The sequence below is a fragment of the Thamnophis sirtalis genome, unplaced genomic scaffold (assembly GCF_051295495.1).
Source record: "Thamnophis sirtalis isolate CommonGarterSnake01/CBP01778 unplaced genomic scaffold, rThaSir2_p1.2 scaffold_6, whole genome shotgun sequence".
Lineage (NCBI taxonomy): Eukaryota > Metazoa > Chordata > Lepidosauria > Squamata > Natricidae > Thamnophis > Thamnophis sirtalis.
Window position 1 is genome coordinate 24540429 of NW_028261386.1, and position 20071 is coordinate 24560499.

The 20071-nt window shown below is 41.2% G+C and overlaps 1 protein-coding gene across 1 annotated transcript in view; it reads left to right on the forward strand.

Annotated features, from left to right (window-relative positions):
- The window catches only part of LOC106552982 (L-gulonolactone oxidase), a 37834-nt gene extending 20025 nt beyond the window's left edge, over nucleotides 1–17809 (forward strand). Inside the window, exons 6-11 of the mRNA XM_087717435.1 lie at nucleotides 6024–6131; nucleotides 7311–7387; nucleotides 9234–9383; nucleotides 13116–13280; nucleotides 15056–15146; nucleotides 17274–17809. Coding sequence (XP_087573561.1) covers nucleotides 6024–6131; nucleotides 7311–7387; nucleotides 9234–9383; nucleotides 13116–13280; nucleotides 15056–15146; nucleotides 17274–17402 — 720 coding nt within the window. The 3' untranslated portion in view covers nucleotides 17403–17809. The remainder of the gene's footprint in view (nucleotides 1–6023; nucleotides 6132–7310; nucleotides 7388–9233; nucleotides 9384–13115; nucleotides 13281–15055; nucleotides 15147–17273) is intronic.
- Nucleotides 17810–20071: the final 2262 nt, after the last annotated feature.

The following is a 20071-nucleotide window of genomic DNA, read 5'->3' on the forward strand; positions in this document are numbered from 1 at the left end:
CTTAGTATCTAAAATGTGTGTGTGCATTCCCCAGGTGTGCCAAATATTTTATCTCTTCTTTTCCCACCGTTAGGAAAGAACAATGTATATTCAATATATTTATACTTGGAGAACTTCACATCTCATGTTATCTTCCATAAAACAAATTTCTGGCAGACTTTGGTTACAGTACAAATGTACCCGTCTAAGAATGCTTTATTTTATATCAAGATTCTTGTCTTGTTTGCCTCTAAGATAAATGGGAGCTGTTCACTCTCCATTTATTTATTCAACCTATATGCTGAATATATATTAAGGGAAAATGGATTGGAAGAACATGAGCATGGATTGAAAATTAGAGGAAGAAACATCAGTAACTTGCAATACGCTGATGACACTAAACATGTAGCCCAAAATGCAAGCTCCAGTAATAAAAGTTAAGGAGCATAGTGAAAAATGGGATGAAAAATTAAATCTAAAGAAGACCAAACTAACGACAACAGGTAGAACAACTATCAATAATACTTAGCACTTATATACCGCTTCATAGTGCTTTACAGCTCTCTCTCTAAACAGTTGGCAGAGTCAGAATATTGCCCCCAACAATCTGGGTCCCCATTTTACCAACCTCGGAAGGAGGGAAGGCTGAATCAACCTTAAGCCGGTCAAGATTGAACTCCCGGCGGTGGGCAGAGTCACCCTGGAATTCATTCCCTAGAATTGACAACGAAGATATTAGAGTGTTGGATAACTTCTGCCTTTCAGGCATTAATAGTAAGCAAGCAGTCACGAAATAAACTGTAGATGATGACTTGGCAGAGCAGCCACCAAAGCCTTGATAAAGATATTTAAAAGTCATGATGTATCTATAACTACAAAAGATCAAAATCATGTTAGGTATGGTGGCGCAGTGGTTAGGGTGCAGTACTACAGGCCACTTCAGCTGACTGTTATCTCCAGTTCAGCGGTTCTAATCTCACTGGCTCAAGGTTGACTCAGCCTTCCATCCTTCCGAGGTGGGTGAAATGAGGACCCAGACTGTGGGGGCGATATGCTGATTCTGTGAACCACTTAGAGAGGGCTGAAAGCCATATGAAGCGGTATATAAGTCTAGCTGCTATTGCTATTGCTATTCTTGTGATGATCTATGGAAGCAAACATTGGAATTTGAAGAAGCAAGATGGGAAGAATATCAACATTTTTAACCTAGGGTATTGGGGGAGACTCCTGAGAATATTGCGGACAGCCAACCAACAAATGGATCATCAAATAAATCAACCCAGGGTTCTCCACACTATACAAAAAATGTTGAGACTCTAGAGAAAGTGCAGAGAAGAACAACCAAGATGATTAGGGGTCTGGAGGCTAAATCATGCAATGAACGCTTGCAGTTAATCAGCATGGCTAGTCTAGTGAAGAGAAGGACCAGGGGAGACATGTTCCAATATTTGAAGGGCTGCCTCAGAGAGGAGGGGGTCAAGCTATTACCCAAAGCACCCAAAGGCCAGACAAGGAATAATGGATGGAAACTGACCAAGGAGAGATTCAACCTGGAAATAAGGAGACTTTTTCTGACAGGGAGAGCAATCAACCAATGGAACAGTTTGCTTTCGGAAGTCGTGGGAGCTTCATCACTGGAAGTCCAATCTGCCATTTGTCAGAAATGGTGTAGGGTCTCCTGCTTGGGTGTGGGGTTGTACTAGAAGACTTACAAGGTCCCTTCCAACTCTGTTAATCTGTTAAATGACCAGGCTCAAACTATGCTATTTTGGTCTCTCTGTCTCTGTGACCTACAAATAACTTACAGCAGCCTTTTGTAGGCAGATGGGCTGCTTTCCAAATTCCCAGCCCACATTGTCAAAAGGGACTGTGCTGTCCCAACCCATCTGGAGGGGGACAGCAGGGGAAGGTTCAGATGAGAACAATTTGCCTCATAACTTTGCTCAATTCATGCTGCAATTTTCCTCGGAGGAGAAATGACAACTTTAGAACATTTCTAGTTTAAAAGGTGAGGTGTGGTGTGTAAAATTATTCAGGGAGTAGAGAAAATAAATACAAAGATATTTTTTCTCTTTTTAAAGTGAGATTGTCCAATTCATCTGACTAATGGAAAGTTATCTTAGATACAGCGCACAGGAATTTCCTGAGCTGGCTTCCAAGGACATTTAATCAAGTATATGGAATAAGTTTATTCCAAGGATGATGCTGTTACTATTGCAAACTGTCTAGTGTTCATGCAGTTTTCAATACTTAGATTTTATTGGCCATTGATTATCATGTTTTAATCCATATTTGACCCAGAGAATTGTGTTTGGGGGACAATTGATAAATGATGGCAATAAAGATGAGGAAAATGTGTAGAAATAGCTAGGAAGAGTCAAAAAGTGGCCGAGAGGTGAAGACACTTGCCTCCCATTTGGAAAGTTGAGAGATCAATCTTAGGCAGGAACAGATGTTTCTCAATCAGGGTGCAAAGAGAAAATATCTGCTGCGAACTCCGCTTAGGCATAAGGAAAGGCATCTGGCCAGTAAACTCTCAGCTCCATTCAGTCACCCCCAACTCCATCCGGATAAAGGGGATTGCAGGATCGTAAAAAGAAGAAGAAGAAAGTTAGAATGAGTCCTCTGAATACCAAACCCAGGCGACCAACTGCAAGAAAAGTCTACTATATTCCTATCCACCTTTAAGGATGACTTAATAGGTCTTTGATGTGACCATCAAGCATAGATTTTCTCATATACTATTTTTTCAGGAAATATAGAGACCTTGAGTGGGCAGTTTTACCGAAACTAGTAGCCTACAAGAAATAGGGGTGAATGGGCCAATTTTTCAAACAATTGAATTCACCCTCTTCTCCTCATTGGCTTTTTTGTTGTGGTTGCTGCAGCTTTGAAAGACTTAATAACTTACAAACACCTATATCTATCTTGATATCTCTCTATCTTTATCCCTATCCCTATCCTTACAGCTACAGCCACAACTAACTAACTATCTATCTATCTATCTATCTATCTATCTATCTATCTATCTATCTATCTATCTATCTACCTACCTACCTACCTACCTACCTACCTACCTACCTATCTATCTATCTATCTATCTATCTATCTATCTATCTATCTATCTATCCATCCCTCCATCCATCCATCTATCCATCCATTGATCTATCTAATTTAGATACCCCCCATCTCATTCCCAGAAGAACTATAATTCCCATAACTCACAACCAGCCAAGCAATCAACCATGTTAGATGTTTAGGAACCACCATATGGTCTAATAAATCTGGCAAGCACCAAATTTTGAAAGGTGCTCCGTGTTAGTACTTCAATAAATGAATGTATGGTGGATTAATCCATTGCAATTAACTACAAACATGGAATTAAACCTTCAGAACAATTGAATCTCTGAATACCTGATACTGGCAAAGGCAGGACCATTAATAAGGGGGACTTGTTAGCTTCCTATTCTGATTATAGGCTTCCAGAGGCCTATAAGCTGGACACTGGACTTTCTAATTCACCAAGGACAAGTTGCAGAAAGAGCAGCACTTCCTATTTTAAAAGAGGGATGCAGATGTCCAGAAGACCTAAATCTGAGCCCATAATTTTATGAATGACCTGGATCAGACATTACATCCCTGAGAAATGCTGGCCTGTGATGCAGAAGACAGTGGTTTCACGTCTTCATGTAATACCTGAATCAGAGTGGCCTCTTTCTTTTCTCTTCTTTGACTGATTTTCAGCATCTCCCTAAATATGCTTCAATATTACATTGTTTGTCCTCAAAGCATTTCCTGTTCCCTGAAGCAGCTGGAGAGAGCAAAATTAAGAGAAAGATTCCCCCTCCCCACCTTTTTTTTTCCTTTTCTTTGTGCCATGATTTTCTTTGGAACATATATATCTCATTTTTCTGATTTTGCACATGGGCTTCCAGATTAGGTTGTACAAACAGATGCTCTTTATACGTGAATTGTTGAGCTTCCGTGGCTGCTCACCTTCTTTGTTTCTCTCCCTGGACCATTCTTGTCCAATATATTTTACTCCTCCTTCAGTTCCTGCATGTTAATTTGTGCTTCTTAGTTCCCATGGTCTCTTAGGCATAGGATTCAGTGAGAGGGATGGCAAAATCAGTGGTTACTTTCTTCTTTCATTTTGGGCATTTTCTTTCCTGGCTTTCAAAAGAAATCTATAGTAGCTACCTTTCCATTTTAAGATAACTAAAAGCTGGTGAAAATATAACAGTAAATCAAATTCCTTGGCTGCAGAAAGGAACTGAGAAAATTCAACCTATTCTTTAGCAATGATTTGCAGTTAGAGAAGATGCCAGGGTTTCCTGATCCTGAAAATTATTTCAAGGGCTCCTCCAGGGTTGAGAAAGCCTGATGTAACACAGTCCTCAATATCAGAGTTTGTTGCACAAATCGCATCCAGAAAGCACACACAGATAACTGATTCAGCTGGATTCATTAACTTCTTTATATACATAATAACACAGGAGTAAATGTACAATACCAAGAGTGGTTCTTCAGTTTCAGATCAGAGCAGCAGGTGCAGACTAGTTTCATTTCCAGCACAGAGCATAATACATACAAGACTAGTTTCAGTTTCAATTCTCAGCACAGCACACAGAGCTGCAGGGCTAAACCACACCCAGGCTCCAATCTGTTTCAGCTCCCATTGGCTGATCTGTTGCTATGCCTATTCATTGGCTGACCTTGTACCATGTCTCTGCCAGTCATGAATTCTCTGACACTCAATTGTGTCAGTTTTGCTGCTAGATTATTTATTTATTAGATTTTTATCCCATCTTTATTACATTATAAGTAATGTACATAATACTCCTTCCTCCTTCTATTTTCTCCATAACAATAACCCTGTAATCTGGGTTGGGCTGAGAGAAAATGACTGACCCTGAATCACCCAGCCAGCTTTCATGTCTATGGTAGGATTAGAATTCACAGTCTCCTGCTTTTTAAGCCAGCACTTTAACCACTACACCAAATTGGCCCTCTGATGTATTAATTCTGCAATTTTGGCTCCCATCTCCAGAGCAAATTTATAACCTTTCACGTAGGAAGTATTGGGATTACTCTCTTTTTCTATTTTTAAGCTACCTTAAACTGGTTCATGGCAGGAAGCAGCAATTAATTAGAACAATTACTGATCTTGTACAATGGTGGCATGAAGTTTCAATTATCAAATTTTGCTAGCAAAACATTTAGAAGGTGGGCAGAGGGAAACACCCAAGATTTGATCCCAAAATATTTTAGTGCAAAATATTTTAAAGTGTAAAAATTGCATTTTATAGACCCTATATGAAACTCCCAGGTGAATGTTCTTGTTCTTCTGCATTATTTTTGAGATCTTCATATTGATGAGAATTCCCTGGAGCATCCTAGGGCAGGAAGGAACATTTAAGCCAGCAGATCTAACCTTCTACTCCAGTATTTCTCAACCGTGACAACTTCCACAGTTCCCCAGCCAGCAAGTGAATCTTCAAGCTGCCAAGGTTGAGAAACACTGCTCTACTCAGGCCAGGAATCCCAGTTAAACATCCCCAGAAGATACGTAACTGTCCACTCAATGAAAAGGATGACAACTGTTTCCACTGTTGAACTGTTCTTGCTGTTAGGAAGAGTGTAGACTATCTGTTTGTGTCCTTTTCTTGCAGCAAATTAATGGGCTGAAAAATCAGGCTCTTGTAGAGGAGACGCAGTGTCTGTGTGATGGTTAAAATATTGAATAAAAGTAGGGAAATGCAGGTTAACCTTACCATGGAAGTTCTTGGGGGTGAGAGGGATGGTCATTAATGTTGAATCAAAACTATTTCACACAGCTGTTGTAAGTATAAATGGAGGAGAGGGTATGATGCATTCCTCCTAGAGGTTCATGAGGAAAGGTGAGAAGTAATAAATTCATAATTTCACTCTTGAACGTGAATTATTCAGCATGTCACACAAGTGACCCACCAAACTAGAAACTTTAGCAATATCACCCAATTTAAAGATGTGTCCGTTCCGCTCTCAATTTGAACACCTTGTAGGTTCTTGACAACCTAGATAATCACCTGAAGAAATCTGAGTATTTCCGCTTCCTTTGGTTCCCTCACAGTGACAACGTGAGCATCATCTACCAAGATCATACCAACAAGGTGAGTACGTGCTACCCTGATGAAAGTCACCTGCCATTAAGTTTATTTGAGAAAGAAAACTAGGAAGGCAGGGATTAAGAACATTTCAGTTGCTATGGGGTGACCTGAGTCTTGCTCATTTCAACAGGACAGGTTGAATGGGGAAAAAATGATAATGGGTAAACCGTCTGTTGGGTTACCCATTATCATTTTCCCCCCATTCAACCTCCCTGCTAGGCAAAGCATAACTGTCATCACTCTACAGATCAAGAAATTACATCTAATCACAACACAAATATGCTAATCTCCATCAACTGTTCCCAGACCATCTCAAAAGTGCCCAGTTGAAAGAGACTGGTCTGTCCTACTAAAATTAGATGTTAAAGCACTGGGCTTCGACCAGAGAAACCCAACCATGGAATTTGCTATGTGAAGTTTGGATCAATCACTCGGTCTCTCAGACAAAAGTTTCCACCACAAAACCGCGCTCGACGAAACCGCATAGCTGATGTCATCAACAGCGCGACAACAGTGCGGAGACAGAAGCACGCTGTAAACGCTAAACCTAAAATTAACCCCTAAACCTAAACCTAACCCCCCTAAACCTAATCCTAATCCTAAACCTAACCCTAAACCTAACCCTTAACCTAACCCTAAACGTAACCCTAAACCTAACCCTTAACCTAACCCTAACCCTAATCCTAACCCTTAACTTAACCCTAAACCTAACCCTAACCCTTAACCTAACCCTAAACCTAACCCTAACCCTTAACCTAACCCTAAACCTAACCCTAAACCTAACCCTAAACCTAACCCTAAACCTAACCCTAAACCTAACCCTTACCTTACATTGAATCGGCTTGCTTTCAAAGCGCTATTTAAAGCGCCCTTCTTTCTCCACGCTCGCTGTTGTCGCCCTGTTGATGACGTCAGCGACATGGTTTAATCGGACGCGGCTTAGTCGAGCGCGGTTTTGTCGTGCCACATAAATTGATGATAGGACCCCGTTTAAGACCCTGTATGAGCTCTGAAATGTACAAAAAAATGGGATATCAGTGCAATCAATCAATTCCATGTTGATACATGCTCGGGTTTATGATGAACTTAGCATTAAGTGGTTCTCGCAATACCATGGGTTTAAAAGCCAGATCCCCAGCCTTGTGTCAAGTTCATAAAAATCCAATACTCTTGTTTTTGCAGTCTCCCTCTTCCTCAGCAAACTGGTTTTGGGATTATGCCATTGGATATTATCTGTTGGAGTTCCTTCTTTGGATCAGGTTAGTTTCTACATCTCTTCAAAACAAAAATTGCCTGGTGGATGGAAGGACTGCATTTGCCTGGTTCATATCTCATTGCTTCCAATGAGGTTTACTATACAGGTTAGCTTGAGGTGGGTTCTTGTAGTTGTCACTCACGAATGTATCCGCCCCTTCTCCAAGCCTTCAAAAATGAATTAAAATATATCAACCCGGGACAGTCTATTTGATATTCTGATTAATTTTTATTCCTGGAAGTCAAGGGATTTCATCCCACACTATGTATCAAGCAAGATTACTCACAGACAGACGCATGCAGAATCTCCTACTACTGTTGTAAATCTCCCTATTCATTCTAGTAGAGTGATAGCTGAACTTAGGCTGTCCTCTGGTGGGCAGAAGATGAAAGCACCTTTGTGAGGTGGAAAAAATTGGTGGAAAAAAGAAATTGCTCCACCCATAATGGATGGACTCAAAACACACCATTGGGAGACTTGAAAGAACAGATTAGGGATGGGTTGCAATGGAGAAAAATCTATGTGGTTGCCAGAAGTTGAAAACAACTTGATGGTACATAATCCATCCATCCATCCACTCATCATCCATAACTTGTTGAAAAGTAAATTCTCATTTGCATGGTGTTCACAAGTATAAATAATATTCTTGGCAACTGTACTGAAGGGATTTGCCATTGCTTTTTTAAAAAGGTTTTCAGTTTAGACCACAGCCCAGATATTTCCTGGTGGTCTCTCATCAAATCAAACCAAATCTGGCCTTGCATAGGTTTTCAAAATCAGCCAAGATTGGCTAGAGATTGCTCCGTAATTGTGCTATTCTATTGAAATCAGTGGCCATATATACAGTAACAATGAATGCAATACAATACAATAGCAGAGTTGGAAGGGACCTTGGAGGTCTTCTAGTCCAACTCCCTGCCTAGGCAGGAAACCCTATACCATTTCAGACAAATGTCTATCCAACATCTTCTTAAAGACTTCCAGTGTTTCACAACTTCTGGAGGCATGATAGAGATGAAGAGTTATAGTAAGGTTTCTTTGCCTGTTAGAATGCACCCTGGGAAATAATGAATAGCAAAGTTGATTGTGAGCCCAAGTCAAAGTTGATTACAAGCCCAGTACTTTATTTGTAGAATGCTGTTTAGCTCCTGGGGCTTCTAGCCTTGTACTTAAATAAGGAGGCCATGGAGAAATGCTAACAGCTCTAGACATGTGTTGCCACTCCCACATGGCTTCCTTTTCATCCTTTTTGGAAGCTACAAAAAGACTCCGTGCTGTGTTCGTGAATAATCTCTGTGACATGAACAGCTTGTTTAGAGGCAGCAATGGGGAAGGCTTTTATTGCCCATTCAGTGAAAGTTTTGCACTACAAAGCTCTCTTTGATGACTTCCAGCATTGACTCTCCAGTCCCCACCACCACCACCGCCGTCCTGGCTGCTTCTGCAAAGTAGAAACAAGGGAAGCAGAATTTCAGCAGCTCAGGATATTTTTCAGTCCAGCCCAGGAATGTTTGACTAGGAGCACTCAACTTGGCCATGGCGGGCAGAGAATGATGGGCAAAGCAATCTCACCACATCTGGATGATATCAGATTGGGGAAAGGAGGTCACAGAGTTGTAATCAAAGATTTGGGAGGTGCCAAACTGGGAAAGGTTTTCCTTCAGACTGCCAGGAGAGGAATCCCAATTCCCCGTGCTGTCAGGGGAATTCTGGGAATTGAAGTCCACACATCTTGCCAAGCTTGAGAATGCCTGCTGCCAACTATACCCTCCGAGGGCTTTAGCCTGCAGACAAAGTGTTCCAACAGTGACTTAGTCCTTCTCAGCTTGTTGTTTCTCCTTCACCTTCAGCGCATTCCTGCCCTTCTTGGTATCTTGGATCAACCGCTTCTTCTTTTGGCTCCTCTTCACCGGCAAAGTGGAAAATGTGAACGTGAGCTACAAAATCTTCAACTATGAATGCCGATTCAAGCAGCACGTGCAAGATTGGGCCATTCCCCTGTAAGTCAATTGGGACTCTCTCCCCCTCTCGCTCCAATAGAAACCAATAGATTCCACAATATCTGGAGGATATTTGACATACAACATGCAGACCTCTACCATTATAAGTTAAAACTATTTCCCTGTGTGTTGGTGATTCTCATGAATTGTTTCGAGATCGCGTCAGAGTGATGTAGTGGTTAAGATGCTGACCTAGAAAGGAGACTGAGTTCTAGGTTTTTATTAGGCAGGGAAGCCAGCTCCGTGACTTTGAGCCAGTCTGCCTCTCTCACAGTCTAATCCAGTACCCAAAGTGGTGGTTATGGGGAAAATAGGAGTATTGAGTATATTCACTGTTTGGAATTGATAATGTAGAATCACACACACACACACACACATGCACGTGCGCGCACACACACACACACACACACACACAGAATGAGGGAGAGGGAGTTGAATATACATATAAGATAACAGGGCAATATAGGAATACCACACATACACACACACACACCATGATGTGAAAAAGATGTTGAGAAAGAGTGCAGAGAAGAGCAACAAAGATGATTAGGGGTCTGGAGGCTAAAACATATGAAGAACGGTTGCAGGAACTGGGTATGTCTAGTTTAATAGAAAGAAGGACTAAGGGAGACATGATAGCAGTCTTCCAATATCTCAGGGGTTGCCACAAAGAAGAGGGAGTCAAACTATTCTTCAAAGCACCCGAAGGCAGCACAAGAAGCAATGGGTAGAAACTAATCAAGGAGAGAAGCAATCTAGAAGAAATTTCCTGACAGAATAATTAATTGTGGAAGGACTTGCCTTCAGAAATTGTGGGTCCTCCAATATTGGAAGGTTTTAAAGAAGAGATTGAACAACAATGTTTTCTGAAGTGGTATAGGGTTTCCTACCTGAGCAGGGGATTGGACTAGAAGACCTCCAAGGTCCCTTCCAACTCTGTTATTCTGGTTGTTAAGCGAATCACCTGGTCATTGGCTGAACCATGCAGTTTTATTTACCTGGCTCCCTTCAGTTGTGTTGGATTTCAGCACTTCAGTTGCATGACATCAAGATAGCATGGTCAACACTGAAATCTCACCCAGTGAAAGACGCCAGACTGTAGAAAGTTGGAGACAGTAAGAGAAGACTTTTATCTCAAGTTACTTACCTTAAAATGGTCTTCAGATCTGTGGTTGGTTGCCAACTCACCCGAGCCCAGGAGTGGGCTGCTACAGGTTTGCCCATGTTCAGGAAAACCCATAGCTAAAATTATGGCCAGTTCGGAAAACCTCCAAATTCCAACCCCTGGCTGGCCATGCCCACCTGCTCCTCCCCTCCCAGGAGTCTCCACACGGCCCATTTTTGATGCCAGGTAAGTGCAGGGCCTGCTCATAGGGGAGGGGGAAAACCAGCCTCCTGGAAGGCCTCCTGAGCCAGGGAAGATGACCTCCCCCCCCCGACTGTGGTGTAGGCGGCCAACTAGGCCATGCCCACGCCCACCGATCAACCAGGCAGAGAACCCCTTCCTGAAATTTTTGAAGCCCACCCCTCACACACACACACACACACACACACAAATAAACATCTAGGATAGTATATGTAATAAAAGAACTTCACTGTACAATGAGCTTAAAGGTTGAAGAAGAAAAGGAAACAGGTCTCTGAGATCAGAGGCACATCGTAAATATTGCCTATAGTTCCGTACAAGGAAAAAGTAACCATATAAATCATTGTCTTAGAATAAATAATGCTCCAGTGCAGCAGGGTGAAGAACTGAAACCAGACCAAAGTAAAGTAGACCAGATGATGTCCAAAGCATTTGAGGAATACGAAACAAGATTAGTTATTCCCCTGGCTGAAGACTTATTTGTATTTTGCATTTCTTAGTTTGTCAAACATATACAAGATAGCAGTTATAAATATGGACATGGACATGAACGAAAGAAATGAATACAAATAAATGGGGCTGTTAGGGACGGTGAGCACGCTGGTGCGCTTATGCACGTCCCCTTTATGGACCTCTTAGGATGGGGTGAGATCCATGGTAGACAGTTTAAAATTGAAGCTGCGGGGGTTAGAGGATGTAACAATGGAGCCAGGTAGAGCATTCCAGGCATTGACTTATCCTCAGCTGAGAAGAAGGCCATTAGAGGACCCATCCCAAGCACCTGAGATGAGATGACATCAGGATCCCCTGTTTCTGGCCCTTGTCATTCAGATCTGGACCCAGACACTCAATCCGTTCCACATGTAACATCAGAATTCAGACTGTTTGCTGAAACAAGACCTGGCTGTGAAGCTTGTCTGGCATGATGATCACGCTCTGGATTCCCTTTGAATTCAGAGTGTATTTATTTCTACCCCTTTGTCCATTGGATGTATAGCCTTGTAATTGCTAATTGATTCCATTCTGGTATCATTTTCAAATCACTTAAAGGCAGGCACTGAATTTAAAGCCCATCTTTAAATTCAGTTTTTATAATGGTATTTTGTCTTTCCTTCAAGGATTTAGGCTGAAATACATAGTGAGTCCTTGCTCCCTTTACATTTACTAACCCTGATAGCTTAGCTAAACTGAATTACTAATTTAAGGTCACAGAGTTACAGATGAATAGCTATTGCTCTTCTGTGGTCTATTTTGCCTTTGATGTAATTAAACAATAATTGTTTGTGTCTGAAGAAAAAATGATTGAAGAGTGCTATCATCTCCTCCATGGCTTTAGTCTCTGAAAATTAAAAGTTCCCATTTCCTTCACTCTCTCTTCATATGATGTTGTTTCTGGTCCCTTGATCACATTTGTTCTTCCCTGAACTTAATTGGCTTTGATCATAAAACACTGTTGCCCAGAACGGGACATCATTCCCAAGATGCGGATAGAATAATGGAACTCTTTTTTCGCCCTTTCATCTGAAAACTTTAGTTTTATGGCCTATCCTTCTATGACCTAAAACTATATTTCTCTTTCGGGCCATAGCTATTCAGTCTGCAATCAACTACTTTCAAGTGCTATTCTTTTCACGGTTATTACTAGCAAGCTAAGTAATCATGTATCTGTATTTGATTCTTTCTTCTTCCTAAAGAGAATAGCATTTGTTTTTTTAAAAGTTAATTCTATTATTTATAATTTCCTAACTTTTTAAAAAAAAAATGTTTCGAAACGAGGGATTTTGAGAATGCCTTTAATTAGCTCTCATTTATTTAATGGACATTTCCAGCTATGACGTTGGTCCACAGTGGTTTTTAAAGTCCCCCGGAGTAGCTATCACTTTGGACAATCTGGAAATCGTAACTATCCATGTTCACTGACAATAATAGAGCCACAAATGTTGCTGGATGCTATTGTGGGTGACAGGATTCCCTTCTTTTATTGAACAACAACAGCAAATGGTTGCTCCCAATGGACTTAAATCAGCCTACTGTGAGGTAGACTGGGTCAAGTAACTGACTCTACAAGATGACTCAAACTCTTGTTTTATTGAGATTGAATATAGCAACAGAATTTGGCAAGTGTACCTACGTTTTCCTTTCCCTCCTATTTATATATGAGGAGTTTGAGTCTATTCTTCATACTCTCCCCCCCTCCTGTGTTTAATGCATCTTTCAGTAGTACTTGTTGGCCTAACAACATCTGGATTCCTTCTTCAAGGTCATCTCCATGGTTCCATATGAGAAGGCATGGATAGTGGTGGAAAGATAATATTGTCCATTATAAAATACTGTCTGATTTGACTACAGAGGTCTTTTTTTTTTAGTGAGAAAACAAAGGATGCTCTTCTGGAGCTAAAGGGGATATTGGAGACTAACCCCAAAATGGTAGCCCACTACCCAGTAGAAGTGCGCTTCACCCAAGGGGATGACTTCCTCCTGAGCCCCTGTTTCCAGAGGAATAGCTGTTACATCAACATTATCATGTACAGGTGAGAAGGGGGGGGAGGCATAACTGGAAAAGACAAGCTGGGTAATTGGAGGCAAGTGTTTCTTTCGGTGCCAATGAAAACTAAAGTGAAGCTTAATTAACTGTGGGCCAAAAAAGCAGAGCTTTAAACATGAAAGACTTGTGGTTCAAAAGGGATGAATGAATCCTGTTTTGGCCCCTCATGATGTCTACACCTTTCATTCAACTTTAATGGCAGGCTCTAACAGAACACCTCTATTTTCTTTCCCAGAATCTCCCATCTGTGAGTCTGGCACAGAGAGAGCTTCTGGGGAAACAAGGGAAGTTCCCTTCCTACCAATAGGCATTGCTTTATTTCCAGAAGATTCCTCCCTCACGGTGCTCCATAGGGAGGGTGTCCTGGGGGGGGTGTTGGCAATCACCAGAAAAGCACCCTGAAGAACCAGCACTCCTGCAGCGAGTTTTCTGTTTGCCAAAATAAATTAATAAAATATATAAACTCTGCTATCCTCCCTATTTCTTTTTTAAGCCGAGCCTTAGCTGCAAAGAAGTAGTGGTACATTCTGATCCAACACTTGTCCTGTTATGATCAGAAGAGTGACATTCAATGTGGTCACTTTCGGTACCACATATCAAGGTCTCCAACCTTGGCAACTTTTAAGACTTGTGGACTTACTGGTCAATTTATGCAGCACTCCAGGATCATTCCAGCACTTCTAGAGGAGTGCTGCATAAATTGACCAGTAATTATTAATCTCACCAACAAACCCCACTGCTCCAGAAAGCCATCTGAAAAGCATTGTTCCAGACTACTGATATGTCAGGGGTCTCCAACCTTGGCAACTTTAAGACTTGTGGACTTCAACTCCCAGAGTTCCTCGGGAAGAAAGGAACAGATTTCTATCCCTCAACACCCTACTTCCTACAAAGAGCCATTTTAGAACAGCCAATGGTGCCCTTCAGATTTACTGAAAATGCAACTACAAGAATTTCCAGCCACCTGGGGATTTTGTAGACCTGAAGTTGAAATGTATCTGGAGGGGCCCAGCCTAAAGATCATTCTACCAGCTGGCTGCACATATGTCAATTCAGAAAGTTAGACTGAATAACCAGAAACATTTTGTGACTGTGAAGCTCTTCAAGAAGTCCTACCCCCACAATGATCTTATCCCGTCTCTAGTAGTATTGAAGGTATCTTCTGCATTTGCAATCATGCTGACAGCCATCCAGCAGGACGACCGGGTTACAAAAGGTGCACAACCTCTCTCCTCACCACTACTTTTGAACCAGTATTTTCCCCCTTCCCTAATCCAGAGAGAGCAAAGTCACCCAGTGTTTGTGGCATGTGCATTTTCTGCGACTTACTGCCTACTTGCCTGACCTAACAACCCTCCCACTTCTGCTCGGCTTTGTGTGTTAAAAGAAAAAAAGAAAGAAAGATTGTTTAACCATGCGGGCTTGCAGAATCTTGACTTGTTGGAAAGGAGCCAGGTTAAAACAAAAGCCATTCCCTCCCTTAGTGGTGAAATAGCACTAAGCTACTGGGTACTGTAAATCAAATAAATGAGCTGAAGTTGCTCCTTGTGAGCTGAATGTATCTGAAATCCCCATGATGAGGGCAGTATGAAAAATCCACATTTAAGATGCCTTCAGGATGCCCTCCAAATGGGGGTGATGGGGATAGTCAGGATGTGGCAAATCAGAAGATTCCCTCTGTAATGATGTCACACATATGTATGTTCTTTAAGGGAGAATCTCTTCCTTGTTCTGACTTTCTGCTGCTGCTTCTTTCTCAAGGCCCTACGGGAAAGATGTTCCACGCCTTAACTACTGGCTTGCCTATGAAGGAGTCATGAAGAAGTTTGGAGGGAGACCACACTGGGCAAAGGTAGTAGGTTTTCTAGTAAATACTGACACTTTCCCCCTTGCAGAGTCAGATCATTTTTGCACATAAAAAACACAAAATGAAAATAAGAGCATGTAGCAATCACACTTAGACTTATATATCGTTTCACAGAGCTTTCCATCCCTCTCTAAGCGGTTTTACAGAGTCAGCATATTGCCCCCAGCAATCTAGGTCCTCATTTTATCCACCTAGGAAGGATGGGAGGCTGAGTCAACCTTGAGCCTGGTCAGATTCGAACTGCCAAACTGCTGGCAGCCAGTGATCAGCAGCAGAAACCTGCAGTACGAATTTTAACCACTATGCCACCGAGGCCCCTTGTAGTCTTTTATCAATTAAGAAGACAACCTGACCTGATACAATTATTTCCTATGTGCTGTCCCATAGTTGGCTACCATACTAAGGTTGACTCCTTGCTCTATCATTGTTCATCATAAGATGAACCCAACAGTATCACAGGGCTTTGTCAGACTTCCCACCAGATACAGCAATAAATCTCTGCAGGAATTCATCCATACATTCAGTAGTGATTTCACAACAGAAGTTTCATATGCTCAACTCTAAGGGTCTCCATGGATGGAGATTTGCGAAATGACAGGTGTGTTGCGATTCAAGTCCCATCTCTTTTGTATATACATGAAAAACAAGTGGGGCTTTGATCATAGCATCATACTCACCATCCTACAGATTTTAAAACAGGACCTAACTTAGAATAATTGCTTTATTGCTGAAGAAGTCATATACATGAAGAAGGCACGGAATTCAGCAACTCCAGGGCTTGAATCCCAAACATTTTCTTCTACCTTTTTAAGTCAATAGAGTTCTGACATTTTTTTCTCAGCCTTGAAATAGGAAAGCTAAGATACCTGCTCAGGACTATATAACAATTTTGTAGCAATTCTGTAGCATTTTAGTTCCTACCACAATTGCTTCCGTTCTTATAGATTTGAATTAAATAATAATAATTATTTTAATATAATTAAAAGTAAAATGAGTATGTAAATTAGTTGATCTAAAAAACTGCTTTGAAATTTCAAGGCCATACAATTTCAAGAGATTAATTCTCTTGCCCAAACTAGGCTGCAACACAATTGGTCTTTAAATAAAAATGTGCACAGGAAGACTACAATATCTCTATGCCCTTTCCAGCCCTTGCATCGCATGCACTAATGCTGTGACACAGACAGTCTAAAGTGAGACTTGAAATAATAAATGCTGTCTAGCATCATGAGACCAAAGTCCCACCCATTCATTTCCATGTTGTGTTGCATGCTACCATCTTGACTTTTTCAATATCTCTCATATATCTGATGTCTCTGGTAACTTCTGCCTCTTGGCTTATCTTAGGATATAGTTTTAGGCTTCACATCAAGAAAAGAACAACTGATAACACCTCTTCAGCAATAGAACAGACTGCCAGGGAGGTGGTGGATTCTCCCACCTGTTTGAAGGAACCTGCACTGTAGAGTAGATTATTTTCTATTTCTTAAATTATATTTCTCATATGCATGTATTCAGTGTGTCCAACTGAAAGCTACACAAGCTCACAATTGTTATCTAGTATCTTGCTTTAAAATACTCAAAGATATAAACTTTGAAAGCAAGCACTGAGTTGCAGATGCCAATATTTTTATTTCCTAAAATGCCTCTGGGATTTATTTCCAACAATTGGAAATATAAATTATGGTTCAGATCATGAGAGCTTCTTATGCTTAAAAAGATTTTACAAAACAAAATCAGGTGGGGCAGAAGTATGGCAGATGTCAGTGAGGTACTGGTAGATTTTCTAAGTGTCCCTAGGAGCTGATTTAGAAACTGGGAGATTACAACCCATTCAGGCTAAGTGCTTTAAGCAGACTGTAGGAAGACAGACTGATTTATAGATGTATAACCAAAGTGATATATTTTACAGTATCATCCATCTGTAATTACTACCAGGAATTTTTGAAGGATGCTTACCAAAAGTTTTGGGTTACAACTTGCAGCACCCATAGCCAATATAATCACATGAGAGAGTAATAGGTGAATTATTTCTGTGCAGATGTTGTGATCCTATGCTTGTTGACACCCATTTTCAAGACCAGTATCATAAAACATATTTTCTGTCACCAGGCCCATACATGCACCCGGAAGGATTTTGAGAAGATGTACCCAGGTTTTCAGAAGTTCTGTTGCATTCGGGAGAAACTAGACCCCAGAGGAATGTTTCTGAATACTTACCTGGAGAGAGTCTTCTATTGAAGGATAAAGTAGAGGAAGTGGTCGCGACATGGACAAGCCCCTTATTAAGGAGTTCTCCATTGGTTATTCTTGTTGGATGGATAAACGCTTATTTGCTGGGATCTGATGCCAAACTGAGCTGCTACAAGCACATTGCTTTTATATTGCCCATTTGTTGTTGTTAGTTGTGAAGTCGTGTTCGACCCATCGCAACCCCATGGACAACTTTCCTCCAGGCCTTCCTGTCCTCTACCATCCTCTGGAGTCCATTTAATCTCATGCCTACTGCTTCAGTGACTCCATCCAGCCACCTCATCCTCTGTCATCCCGTTCTCTTTTGCCCTCAATCTTTCCCAGCATTAGGCTCTTCTCCAGTGAGTCCTTCTTTCTCATTAGGTGGCCAAAGTATTTGAGTTTCCTCTACAGGATCTGGCCTCACTCACTCACTCACTCACTCACTCGACGCCTCTTCACCCAACGTGGGTATAGGCGACTTCCATGGAAAGTCATGGCGATCCATGGAAGCTGTTTCGGCTGGATATACCCAAGGGGACGCCGAATCTGGCCTTCTACAGAGCAGTCAGGGACTGACCGGTTTGATCATCTTGCAGTCCAAGGGACTCGCAGGAGTCTTCTCTAGTATCATAGTTTAAAGGTCCCAATTCTTTGGTGCTCAGCCTTTCTTATGGTCTAACTTTCACAGCCATACATTGCAACTGGGAAAACCATAGCCACTTTTGTTGGCAGGGTGATATTCCTGCTTTTTATTATGCTGTCTAGATTTGCCATAGCTTTCCTCCCCAGGAGGAAGCCTCTTTTACTTTCTTGGCTGCACTCCCCATCTGTGGTGATCCTGCCCATAAGTCCATTTAATAAATAGAAAAAAAAAGTAACAGAAGGGGGAACATTTTTGGAGCAATTAAAATGCAGTCCACTGTTCCTCATTTTCTTAAGAGAGATACAATAAATAGTTGGACAATGATTGCCTTTTCCCAATTCTTTATTCAAAATTATGTTGTGACCCGCTGGACAATTCCGTACTGCTGCTGCTTCCATTCTATTCCCCAATGCTTAGGAAGAAAGAATTACATGATTTGCAGTTGTCTTCAAACTAGCCAATTTTCATATCAACCTTCTTTTTTCAGACGCCAACCATGTTATACTTATTACACTAGCCAATTGCATGGCTGCAATGAAAATGAGGTAAAAACTGAGACAAAAGCCAATTATTTTGGGTTTAGAAGATATTCCATATTAGTATTTTGGGTTTAGCTGATCTTTGATCTTATAAAGAATTGTTGCTATTATTTCATAGGTGAAGGAAATATCCCTTTTTATGCACATGCATGATTTATTAGAACATGGATCTTCTGTCTGAATGTTTATATTAGATTTCTATTCTAAAATACAATCCACAAAGGTCCACAATCAAAATCAAAAGTGATCCACTTGTTTCTTAGATGGCATTAGATTTTTTTAATTACTCCCCTGTCTTTCTAAGGTTACTCCTCAAGATTACCTCTTTTCTTCTTTGTTCTTACATTTGTCAGTTTTGGAGCTCTGACTCCTCCCCTCCAGTCTCTCCCTAATTCAAGCATTTTGATAAAAATGCGGGAAAGGATTCTCAGGAGCAATGTACATTTCCTTAATGAGTCTTTAAATGTGCACTGTAAATGGAATAGGGTTGGTGGTGGAGTGCTAGATAAAGGATGGACAATTTTTGAAAGAAAGTAGATGGTGGAGTAGAATGAGAACTGTATGCCAGTGAATATGACTAGCATTGGTAGAGCAGCTCAACATTTGTACACTCTCTTTTTCCAATCAACCACTAACCATGTATCCATTATCACCACTACATAAGGGAGAATCTCTTTAATCCTTCTTTTCACTTTCTGCTGCTGCTGCTTTCTCAAGCCCCTATGGGAAAGATGTTCCATGCCTTAATGCCATGCACAAACTTTGGTCTCCCCAGTGTGAACCTGGAGGTCACTTCGGAAATTTGATTGCGCTTTCAACACAAAAGTGCAACCCCTTTTTATACACACCGTGGTTTAAATCCAGCATGTTTTTCCTGTCTTTTTCATGGTTTAAAGAACACCTCACTTTGCTTTTCTCCAGCTGGGCTGTAGGTAGCAGATGGCTGGCAGATTACCCATTAACAGAGTTGGAAGGGACCTTGTAGGTCATTAAGCCCAACCAACCCCTGCCCAAGTAGGAGACCCTACACCATTTCTGACAAATGGCAGTCCAATCTTTTCCTGAAAGCCTCCAGTGAGGAAGCTCCCACAACTTCCAAAGGCAAGCTGTTCCATTGTTTGATTGTTCTCACTATTGCCTATTGGCATAATCAGCATTTCTATCCAGGGATACCTTAGCCCTCAGCATGAAAGGAAAAGAGTTAATTCATGTGGCAAACTCCCCTGCAGAAAGAGGTGGGGATCTGACTCATGAGTAACAGCAAACAAACGCTGGACTCCCAAGGAGGTAGAAAACCTGCTGCAGACTCTTAAGCATTCAAGGTCAAGGGCTGAAAACAAAAAGGCCTCTTTTAGCAGTCCAAACAAAGCATGTAAGAGAAAACTCCTCAAACATAAAATAGTCAAATTAAGAGAGAAATGGGATAGACAGCAATAGCTAGAGGCTTGATATCCTCCTTCACACCAGCAGGCTATTCCCTACTTGTGAAGATT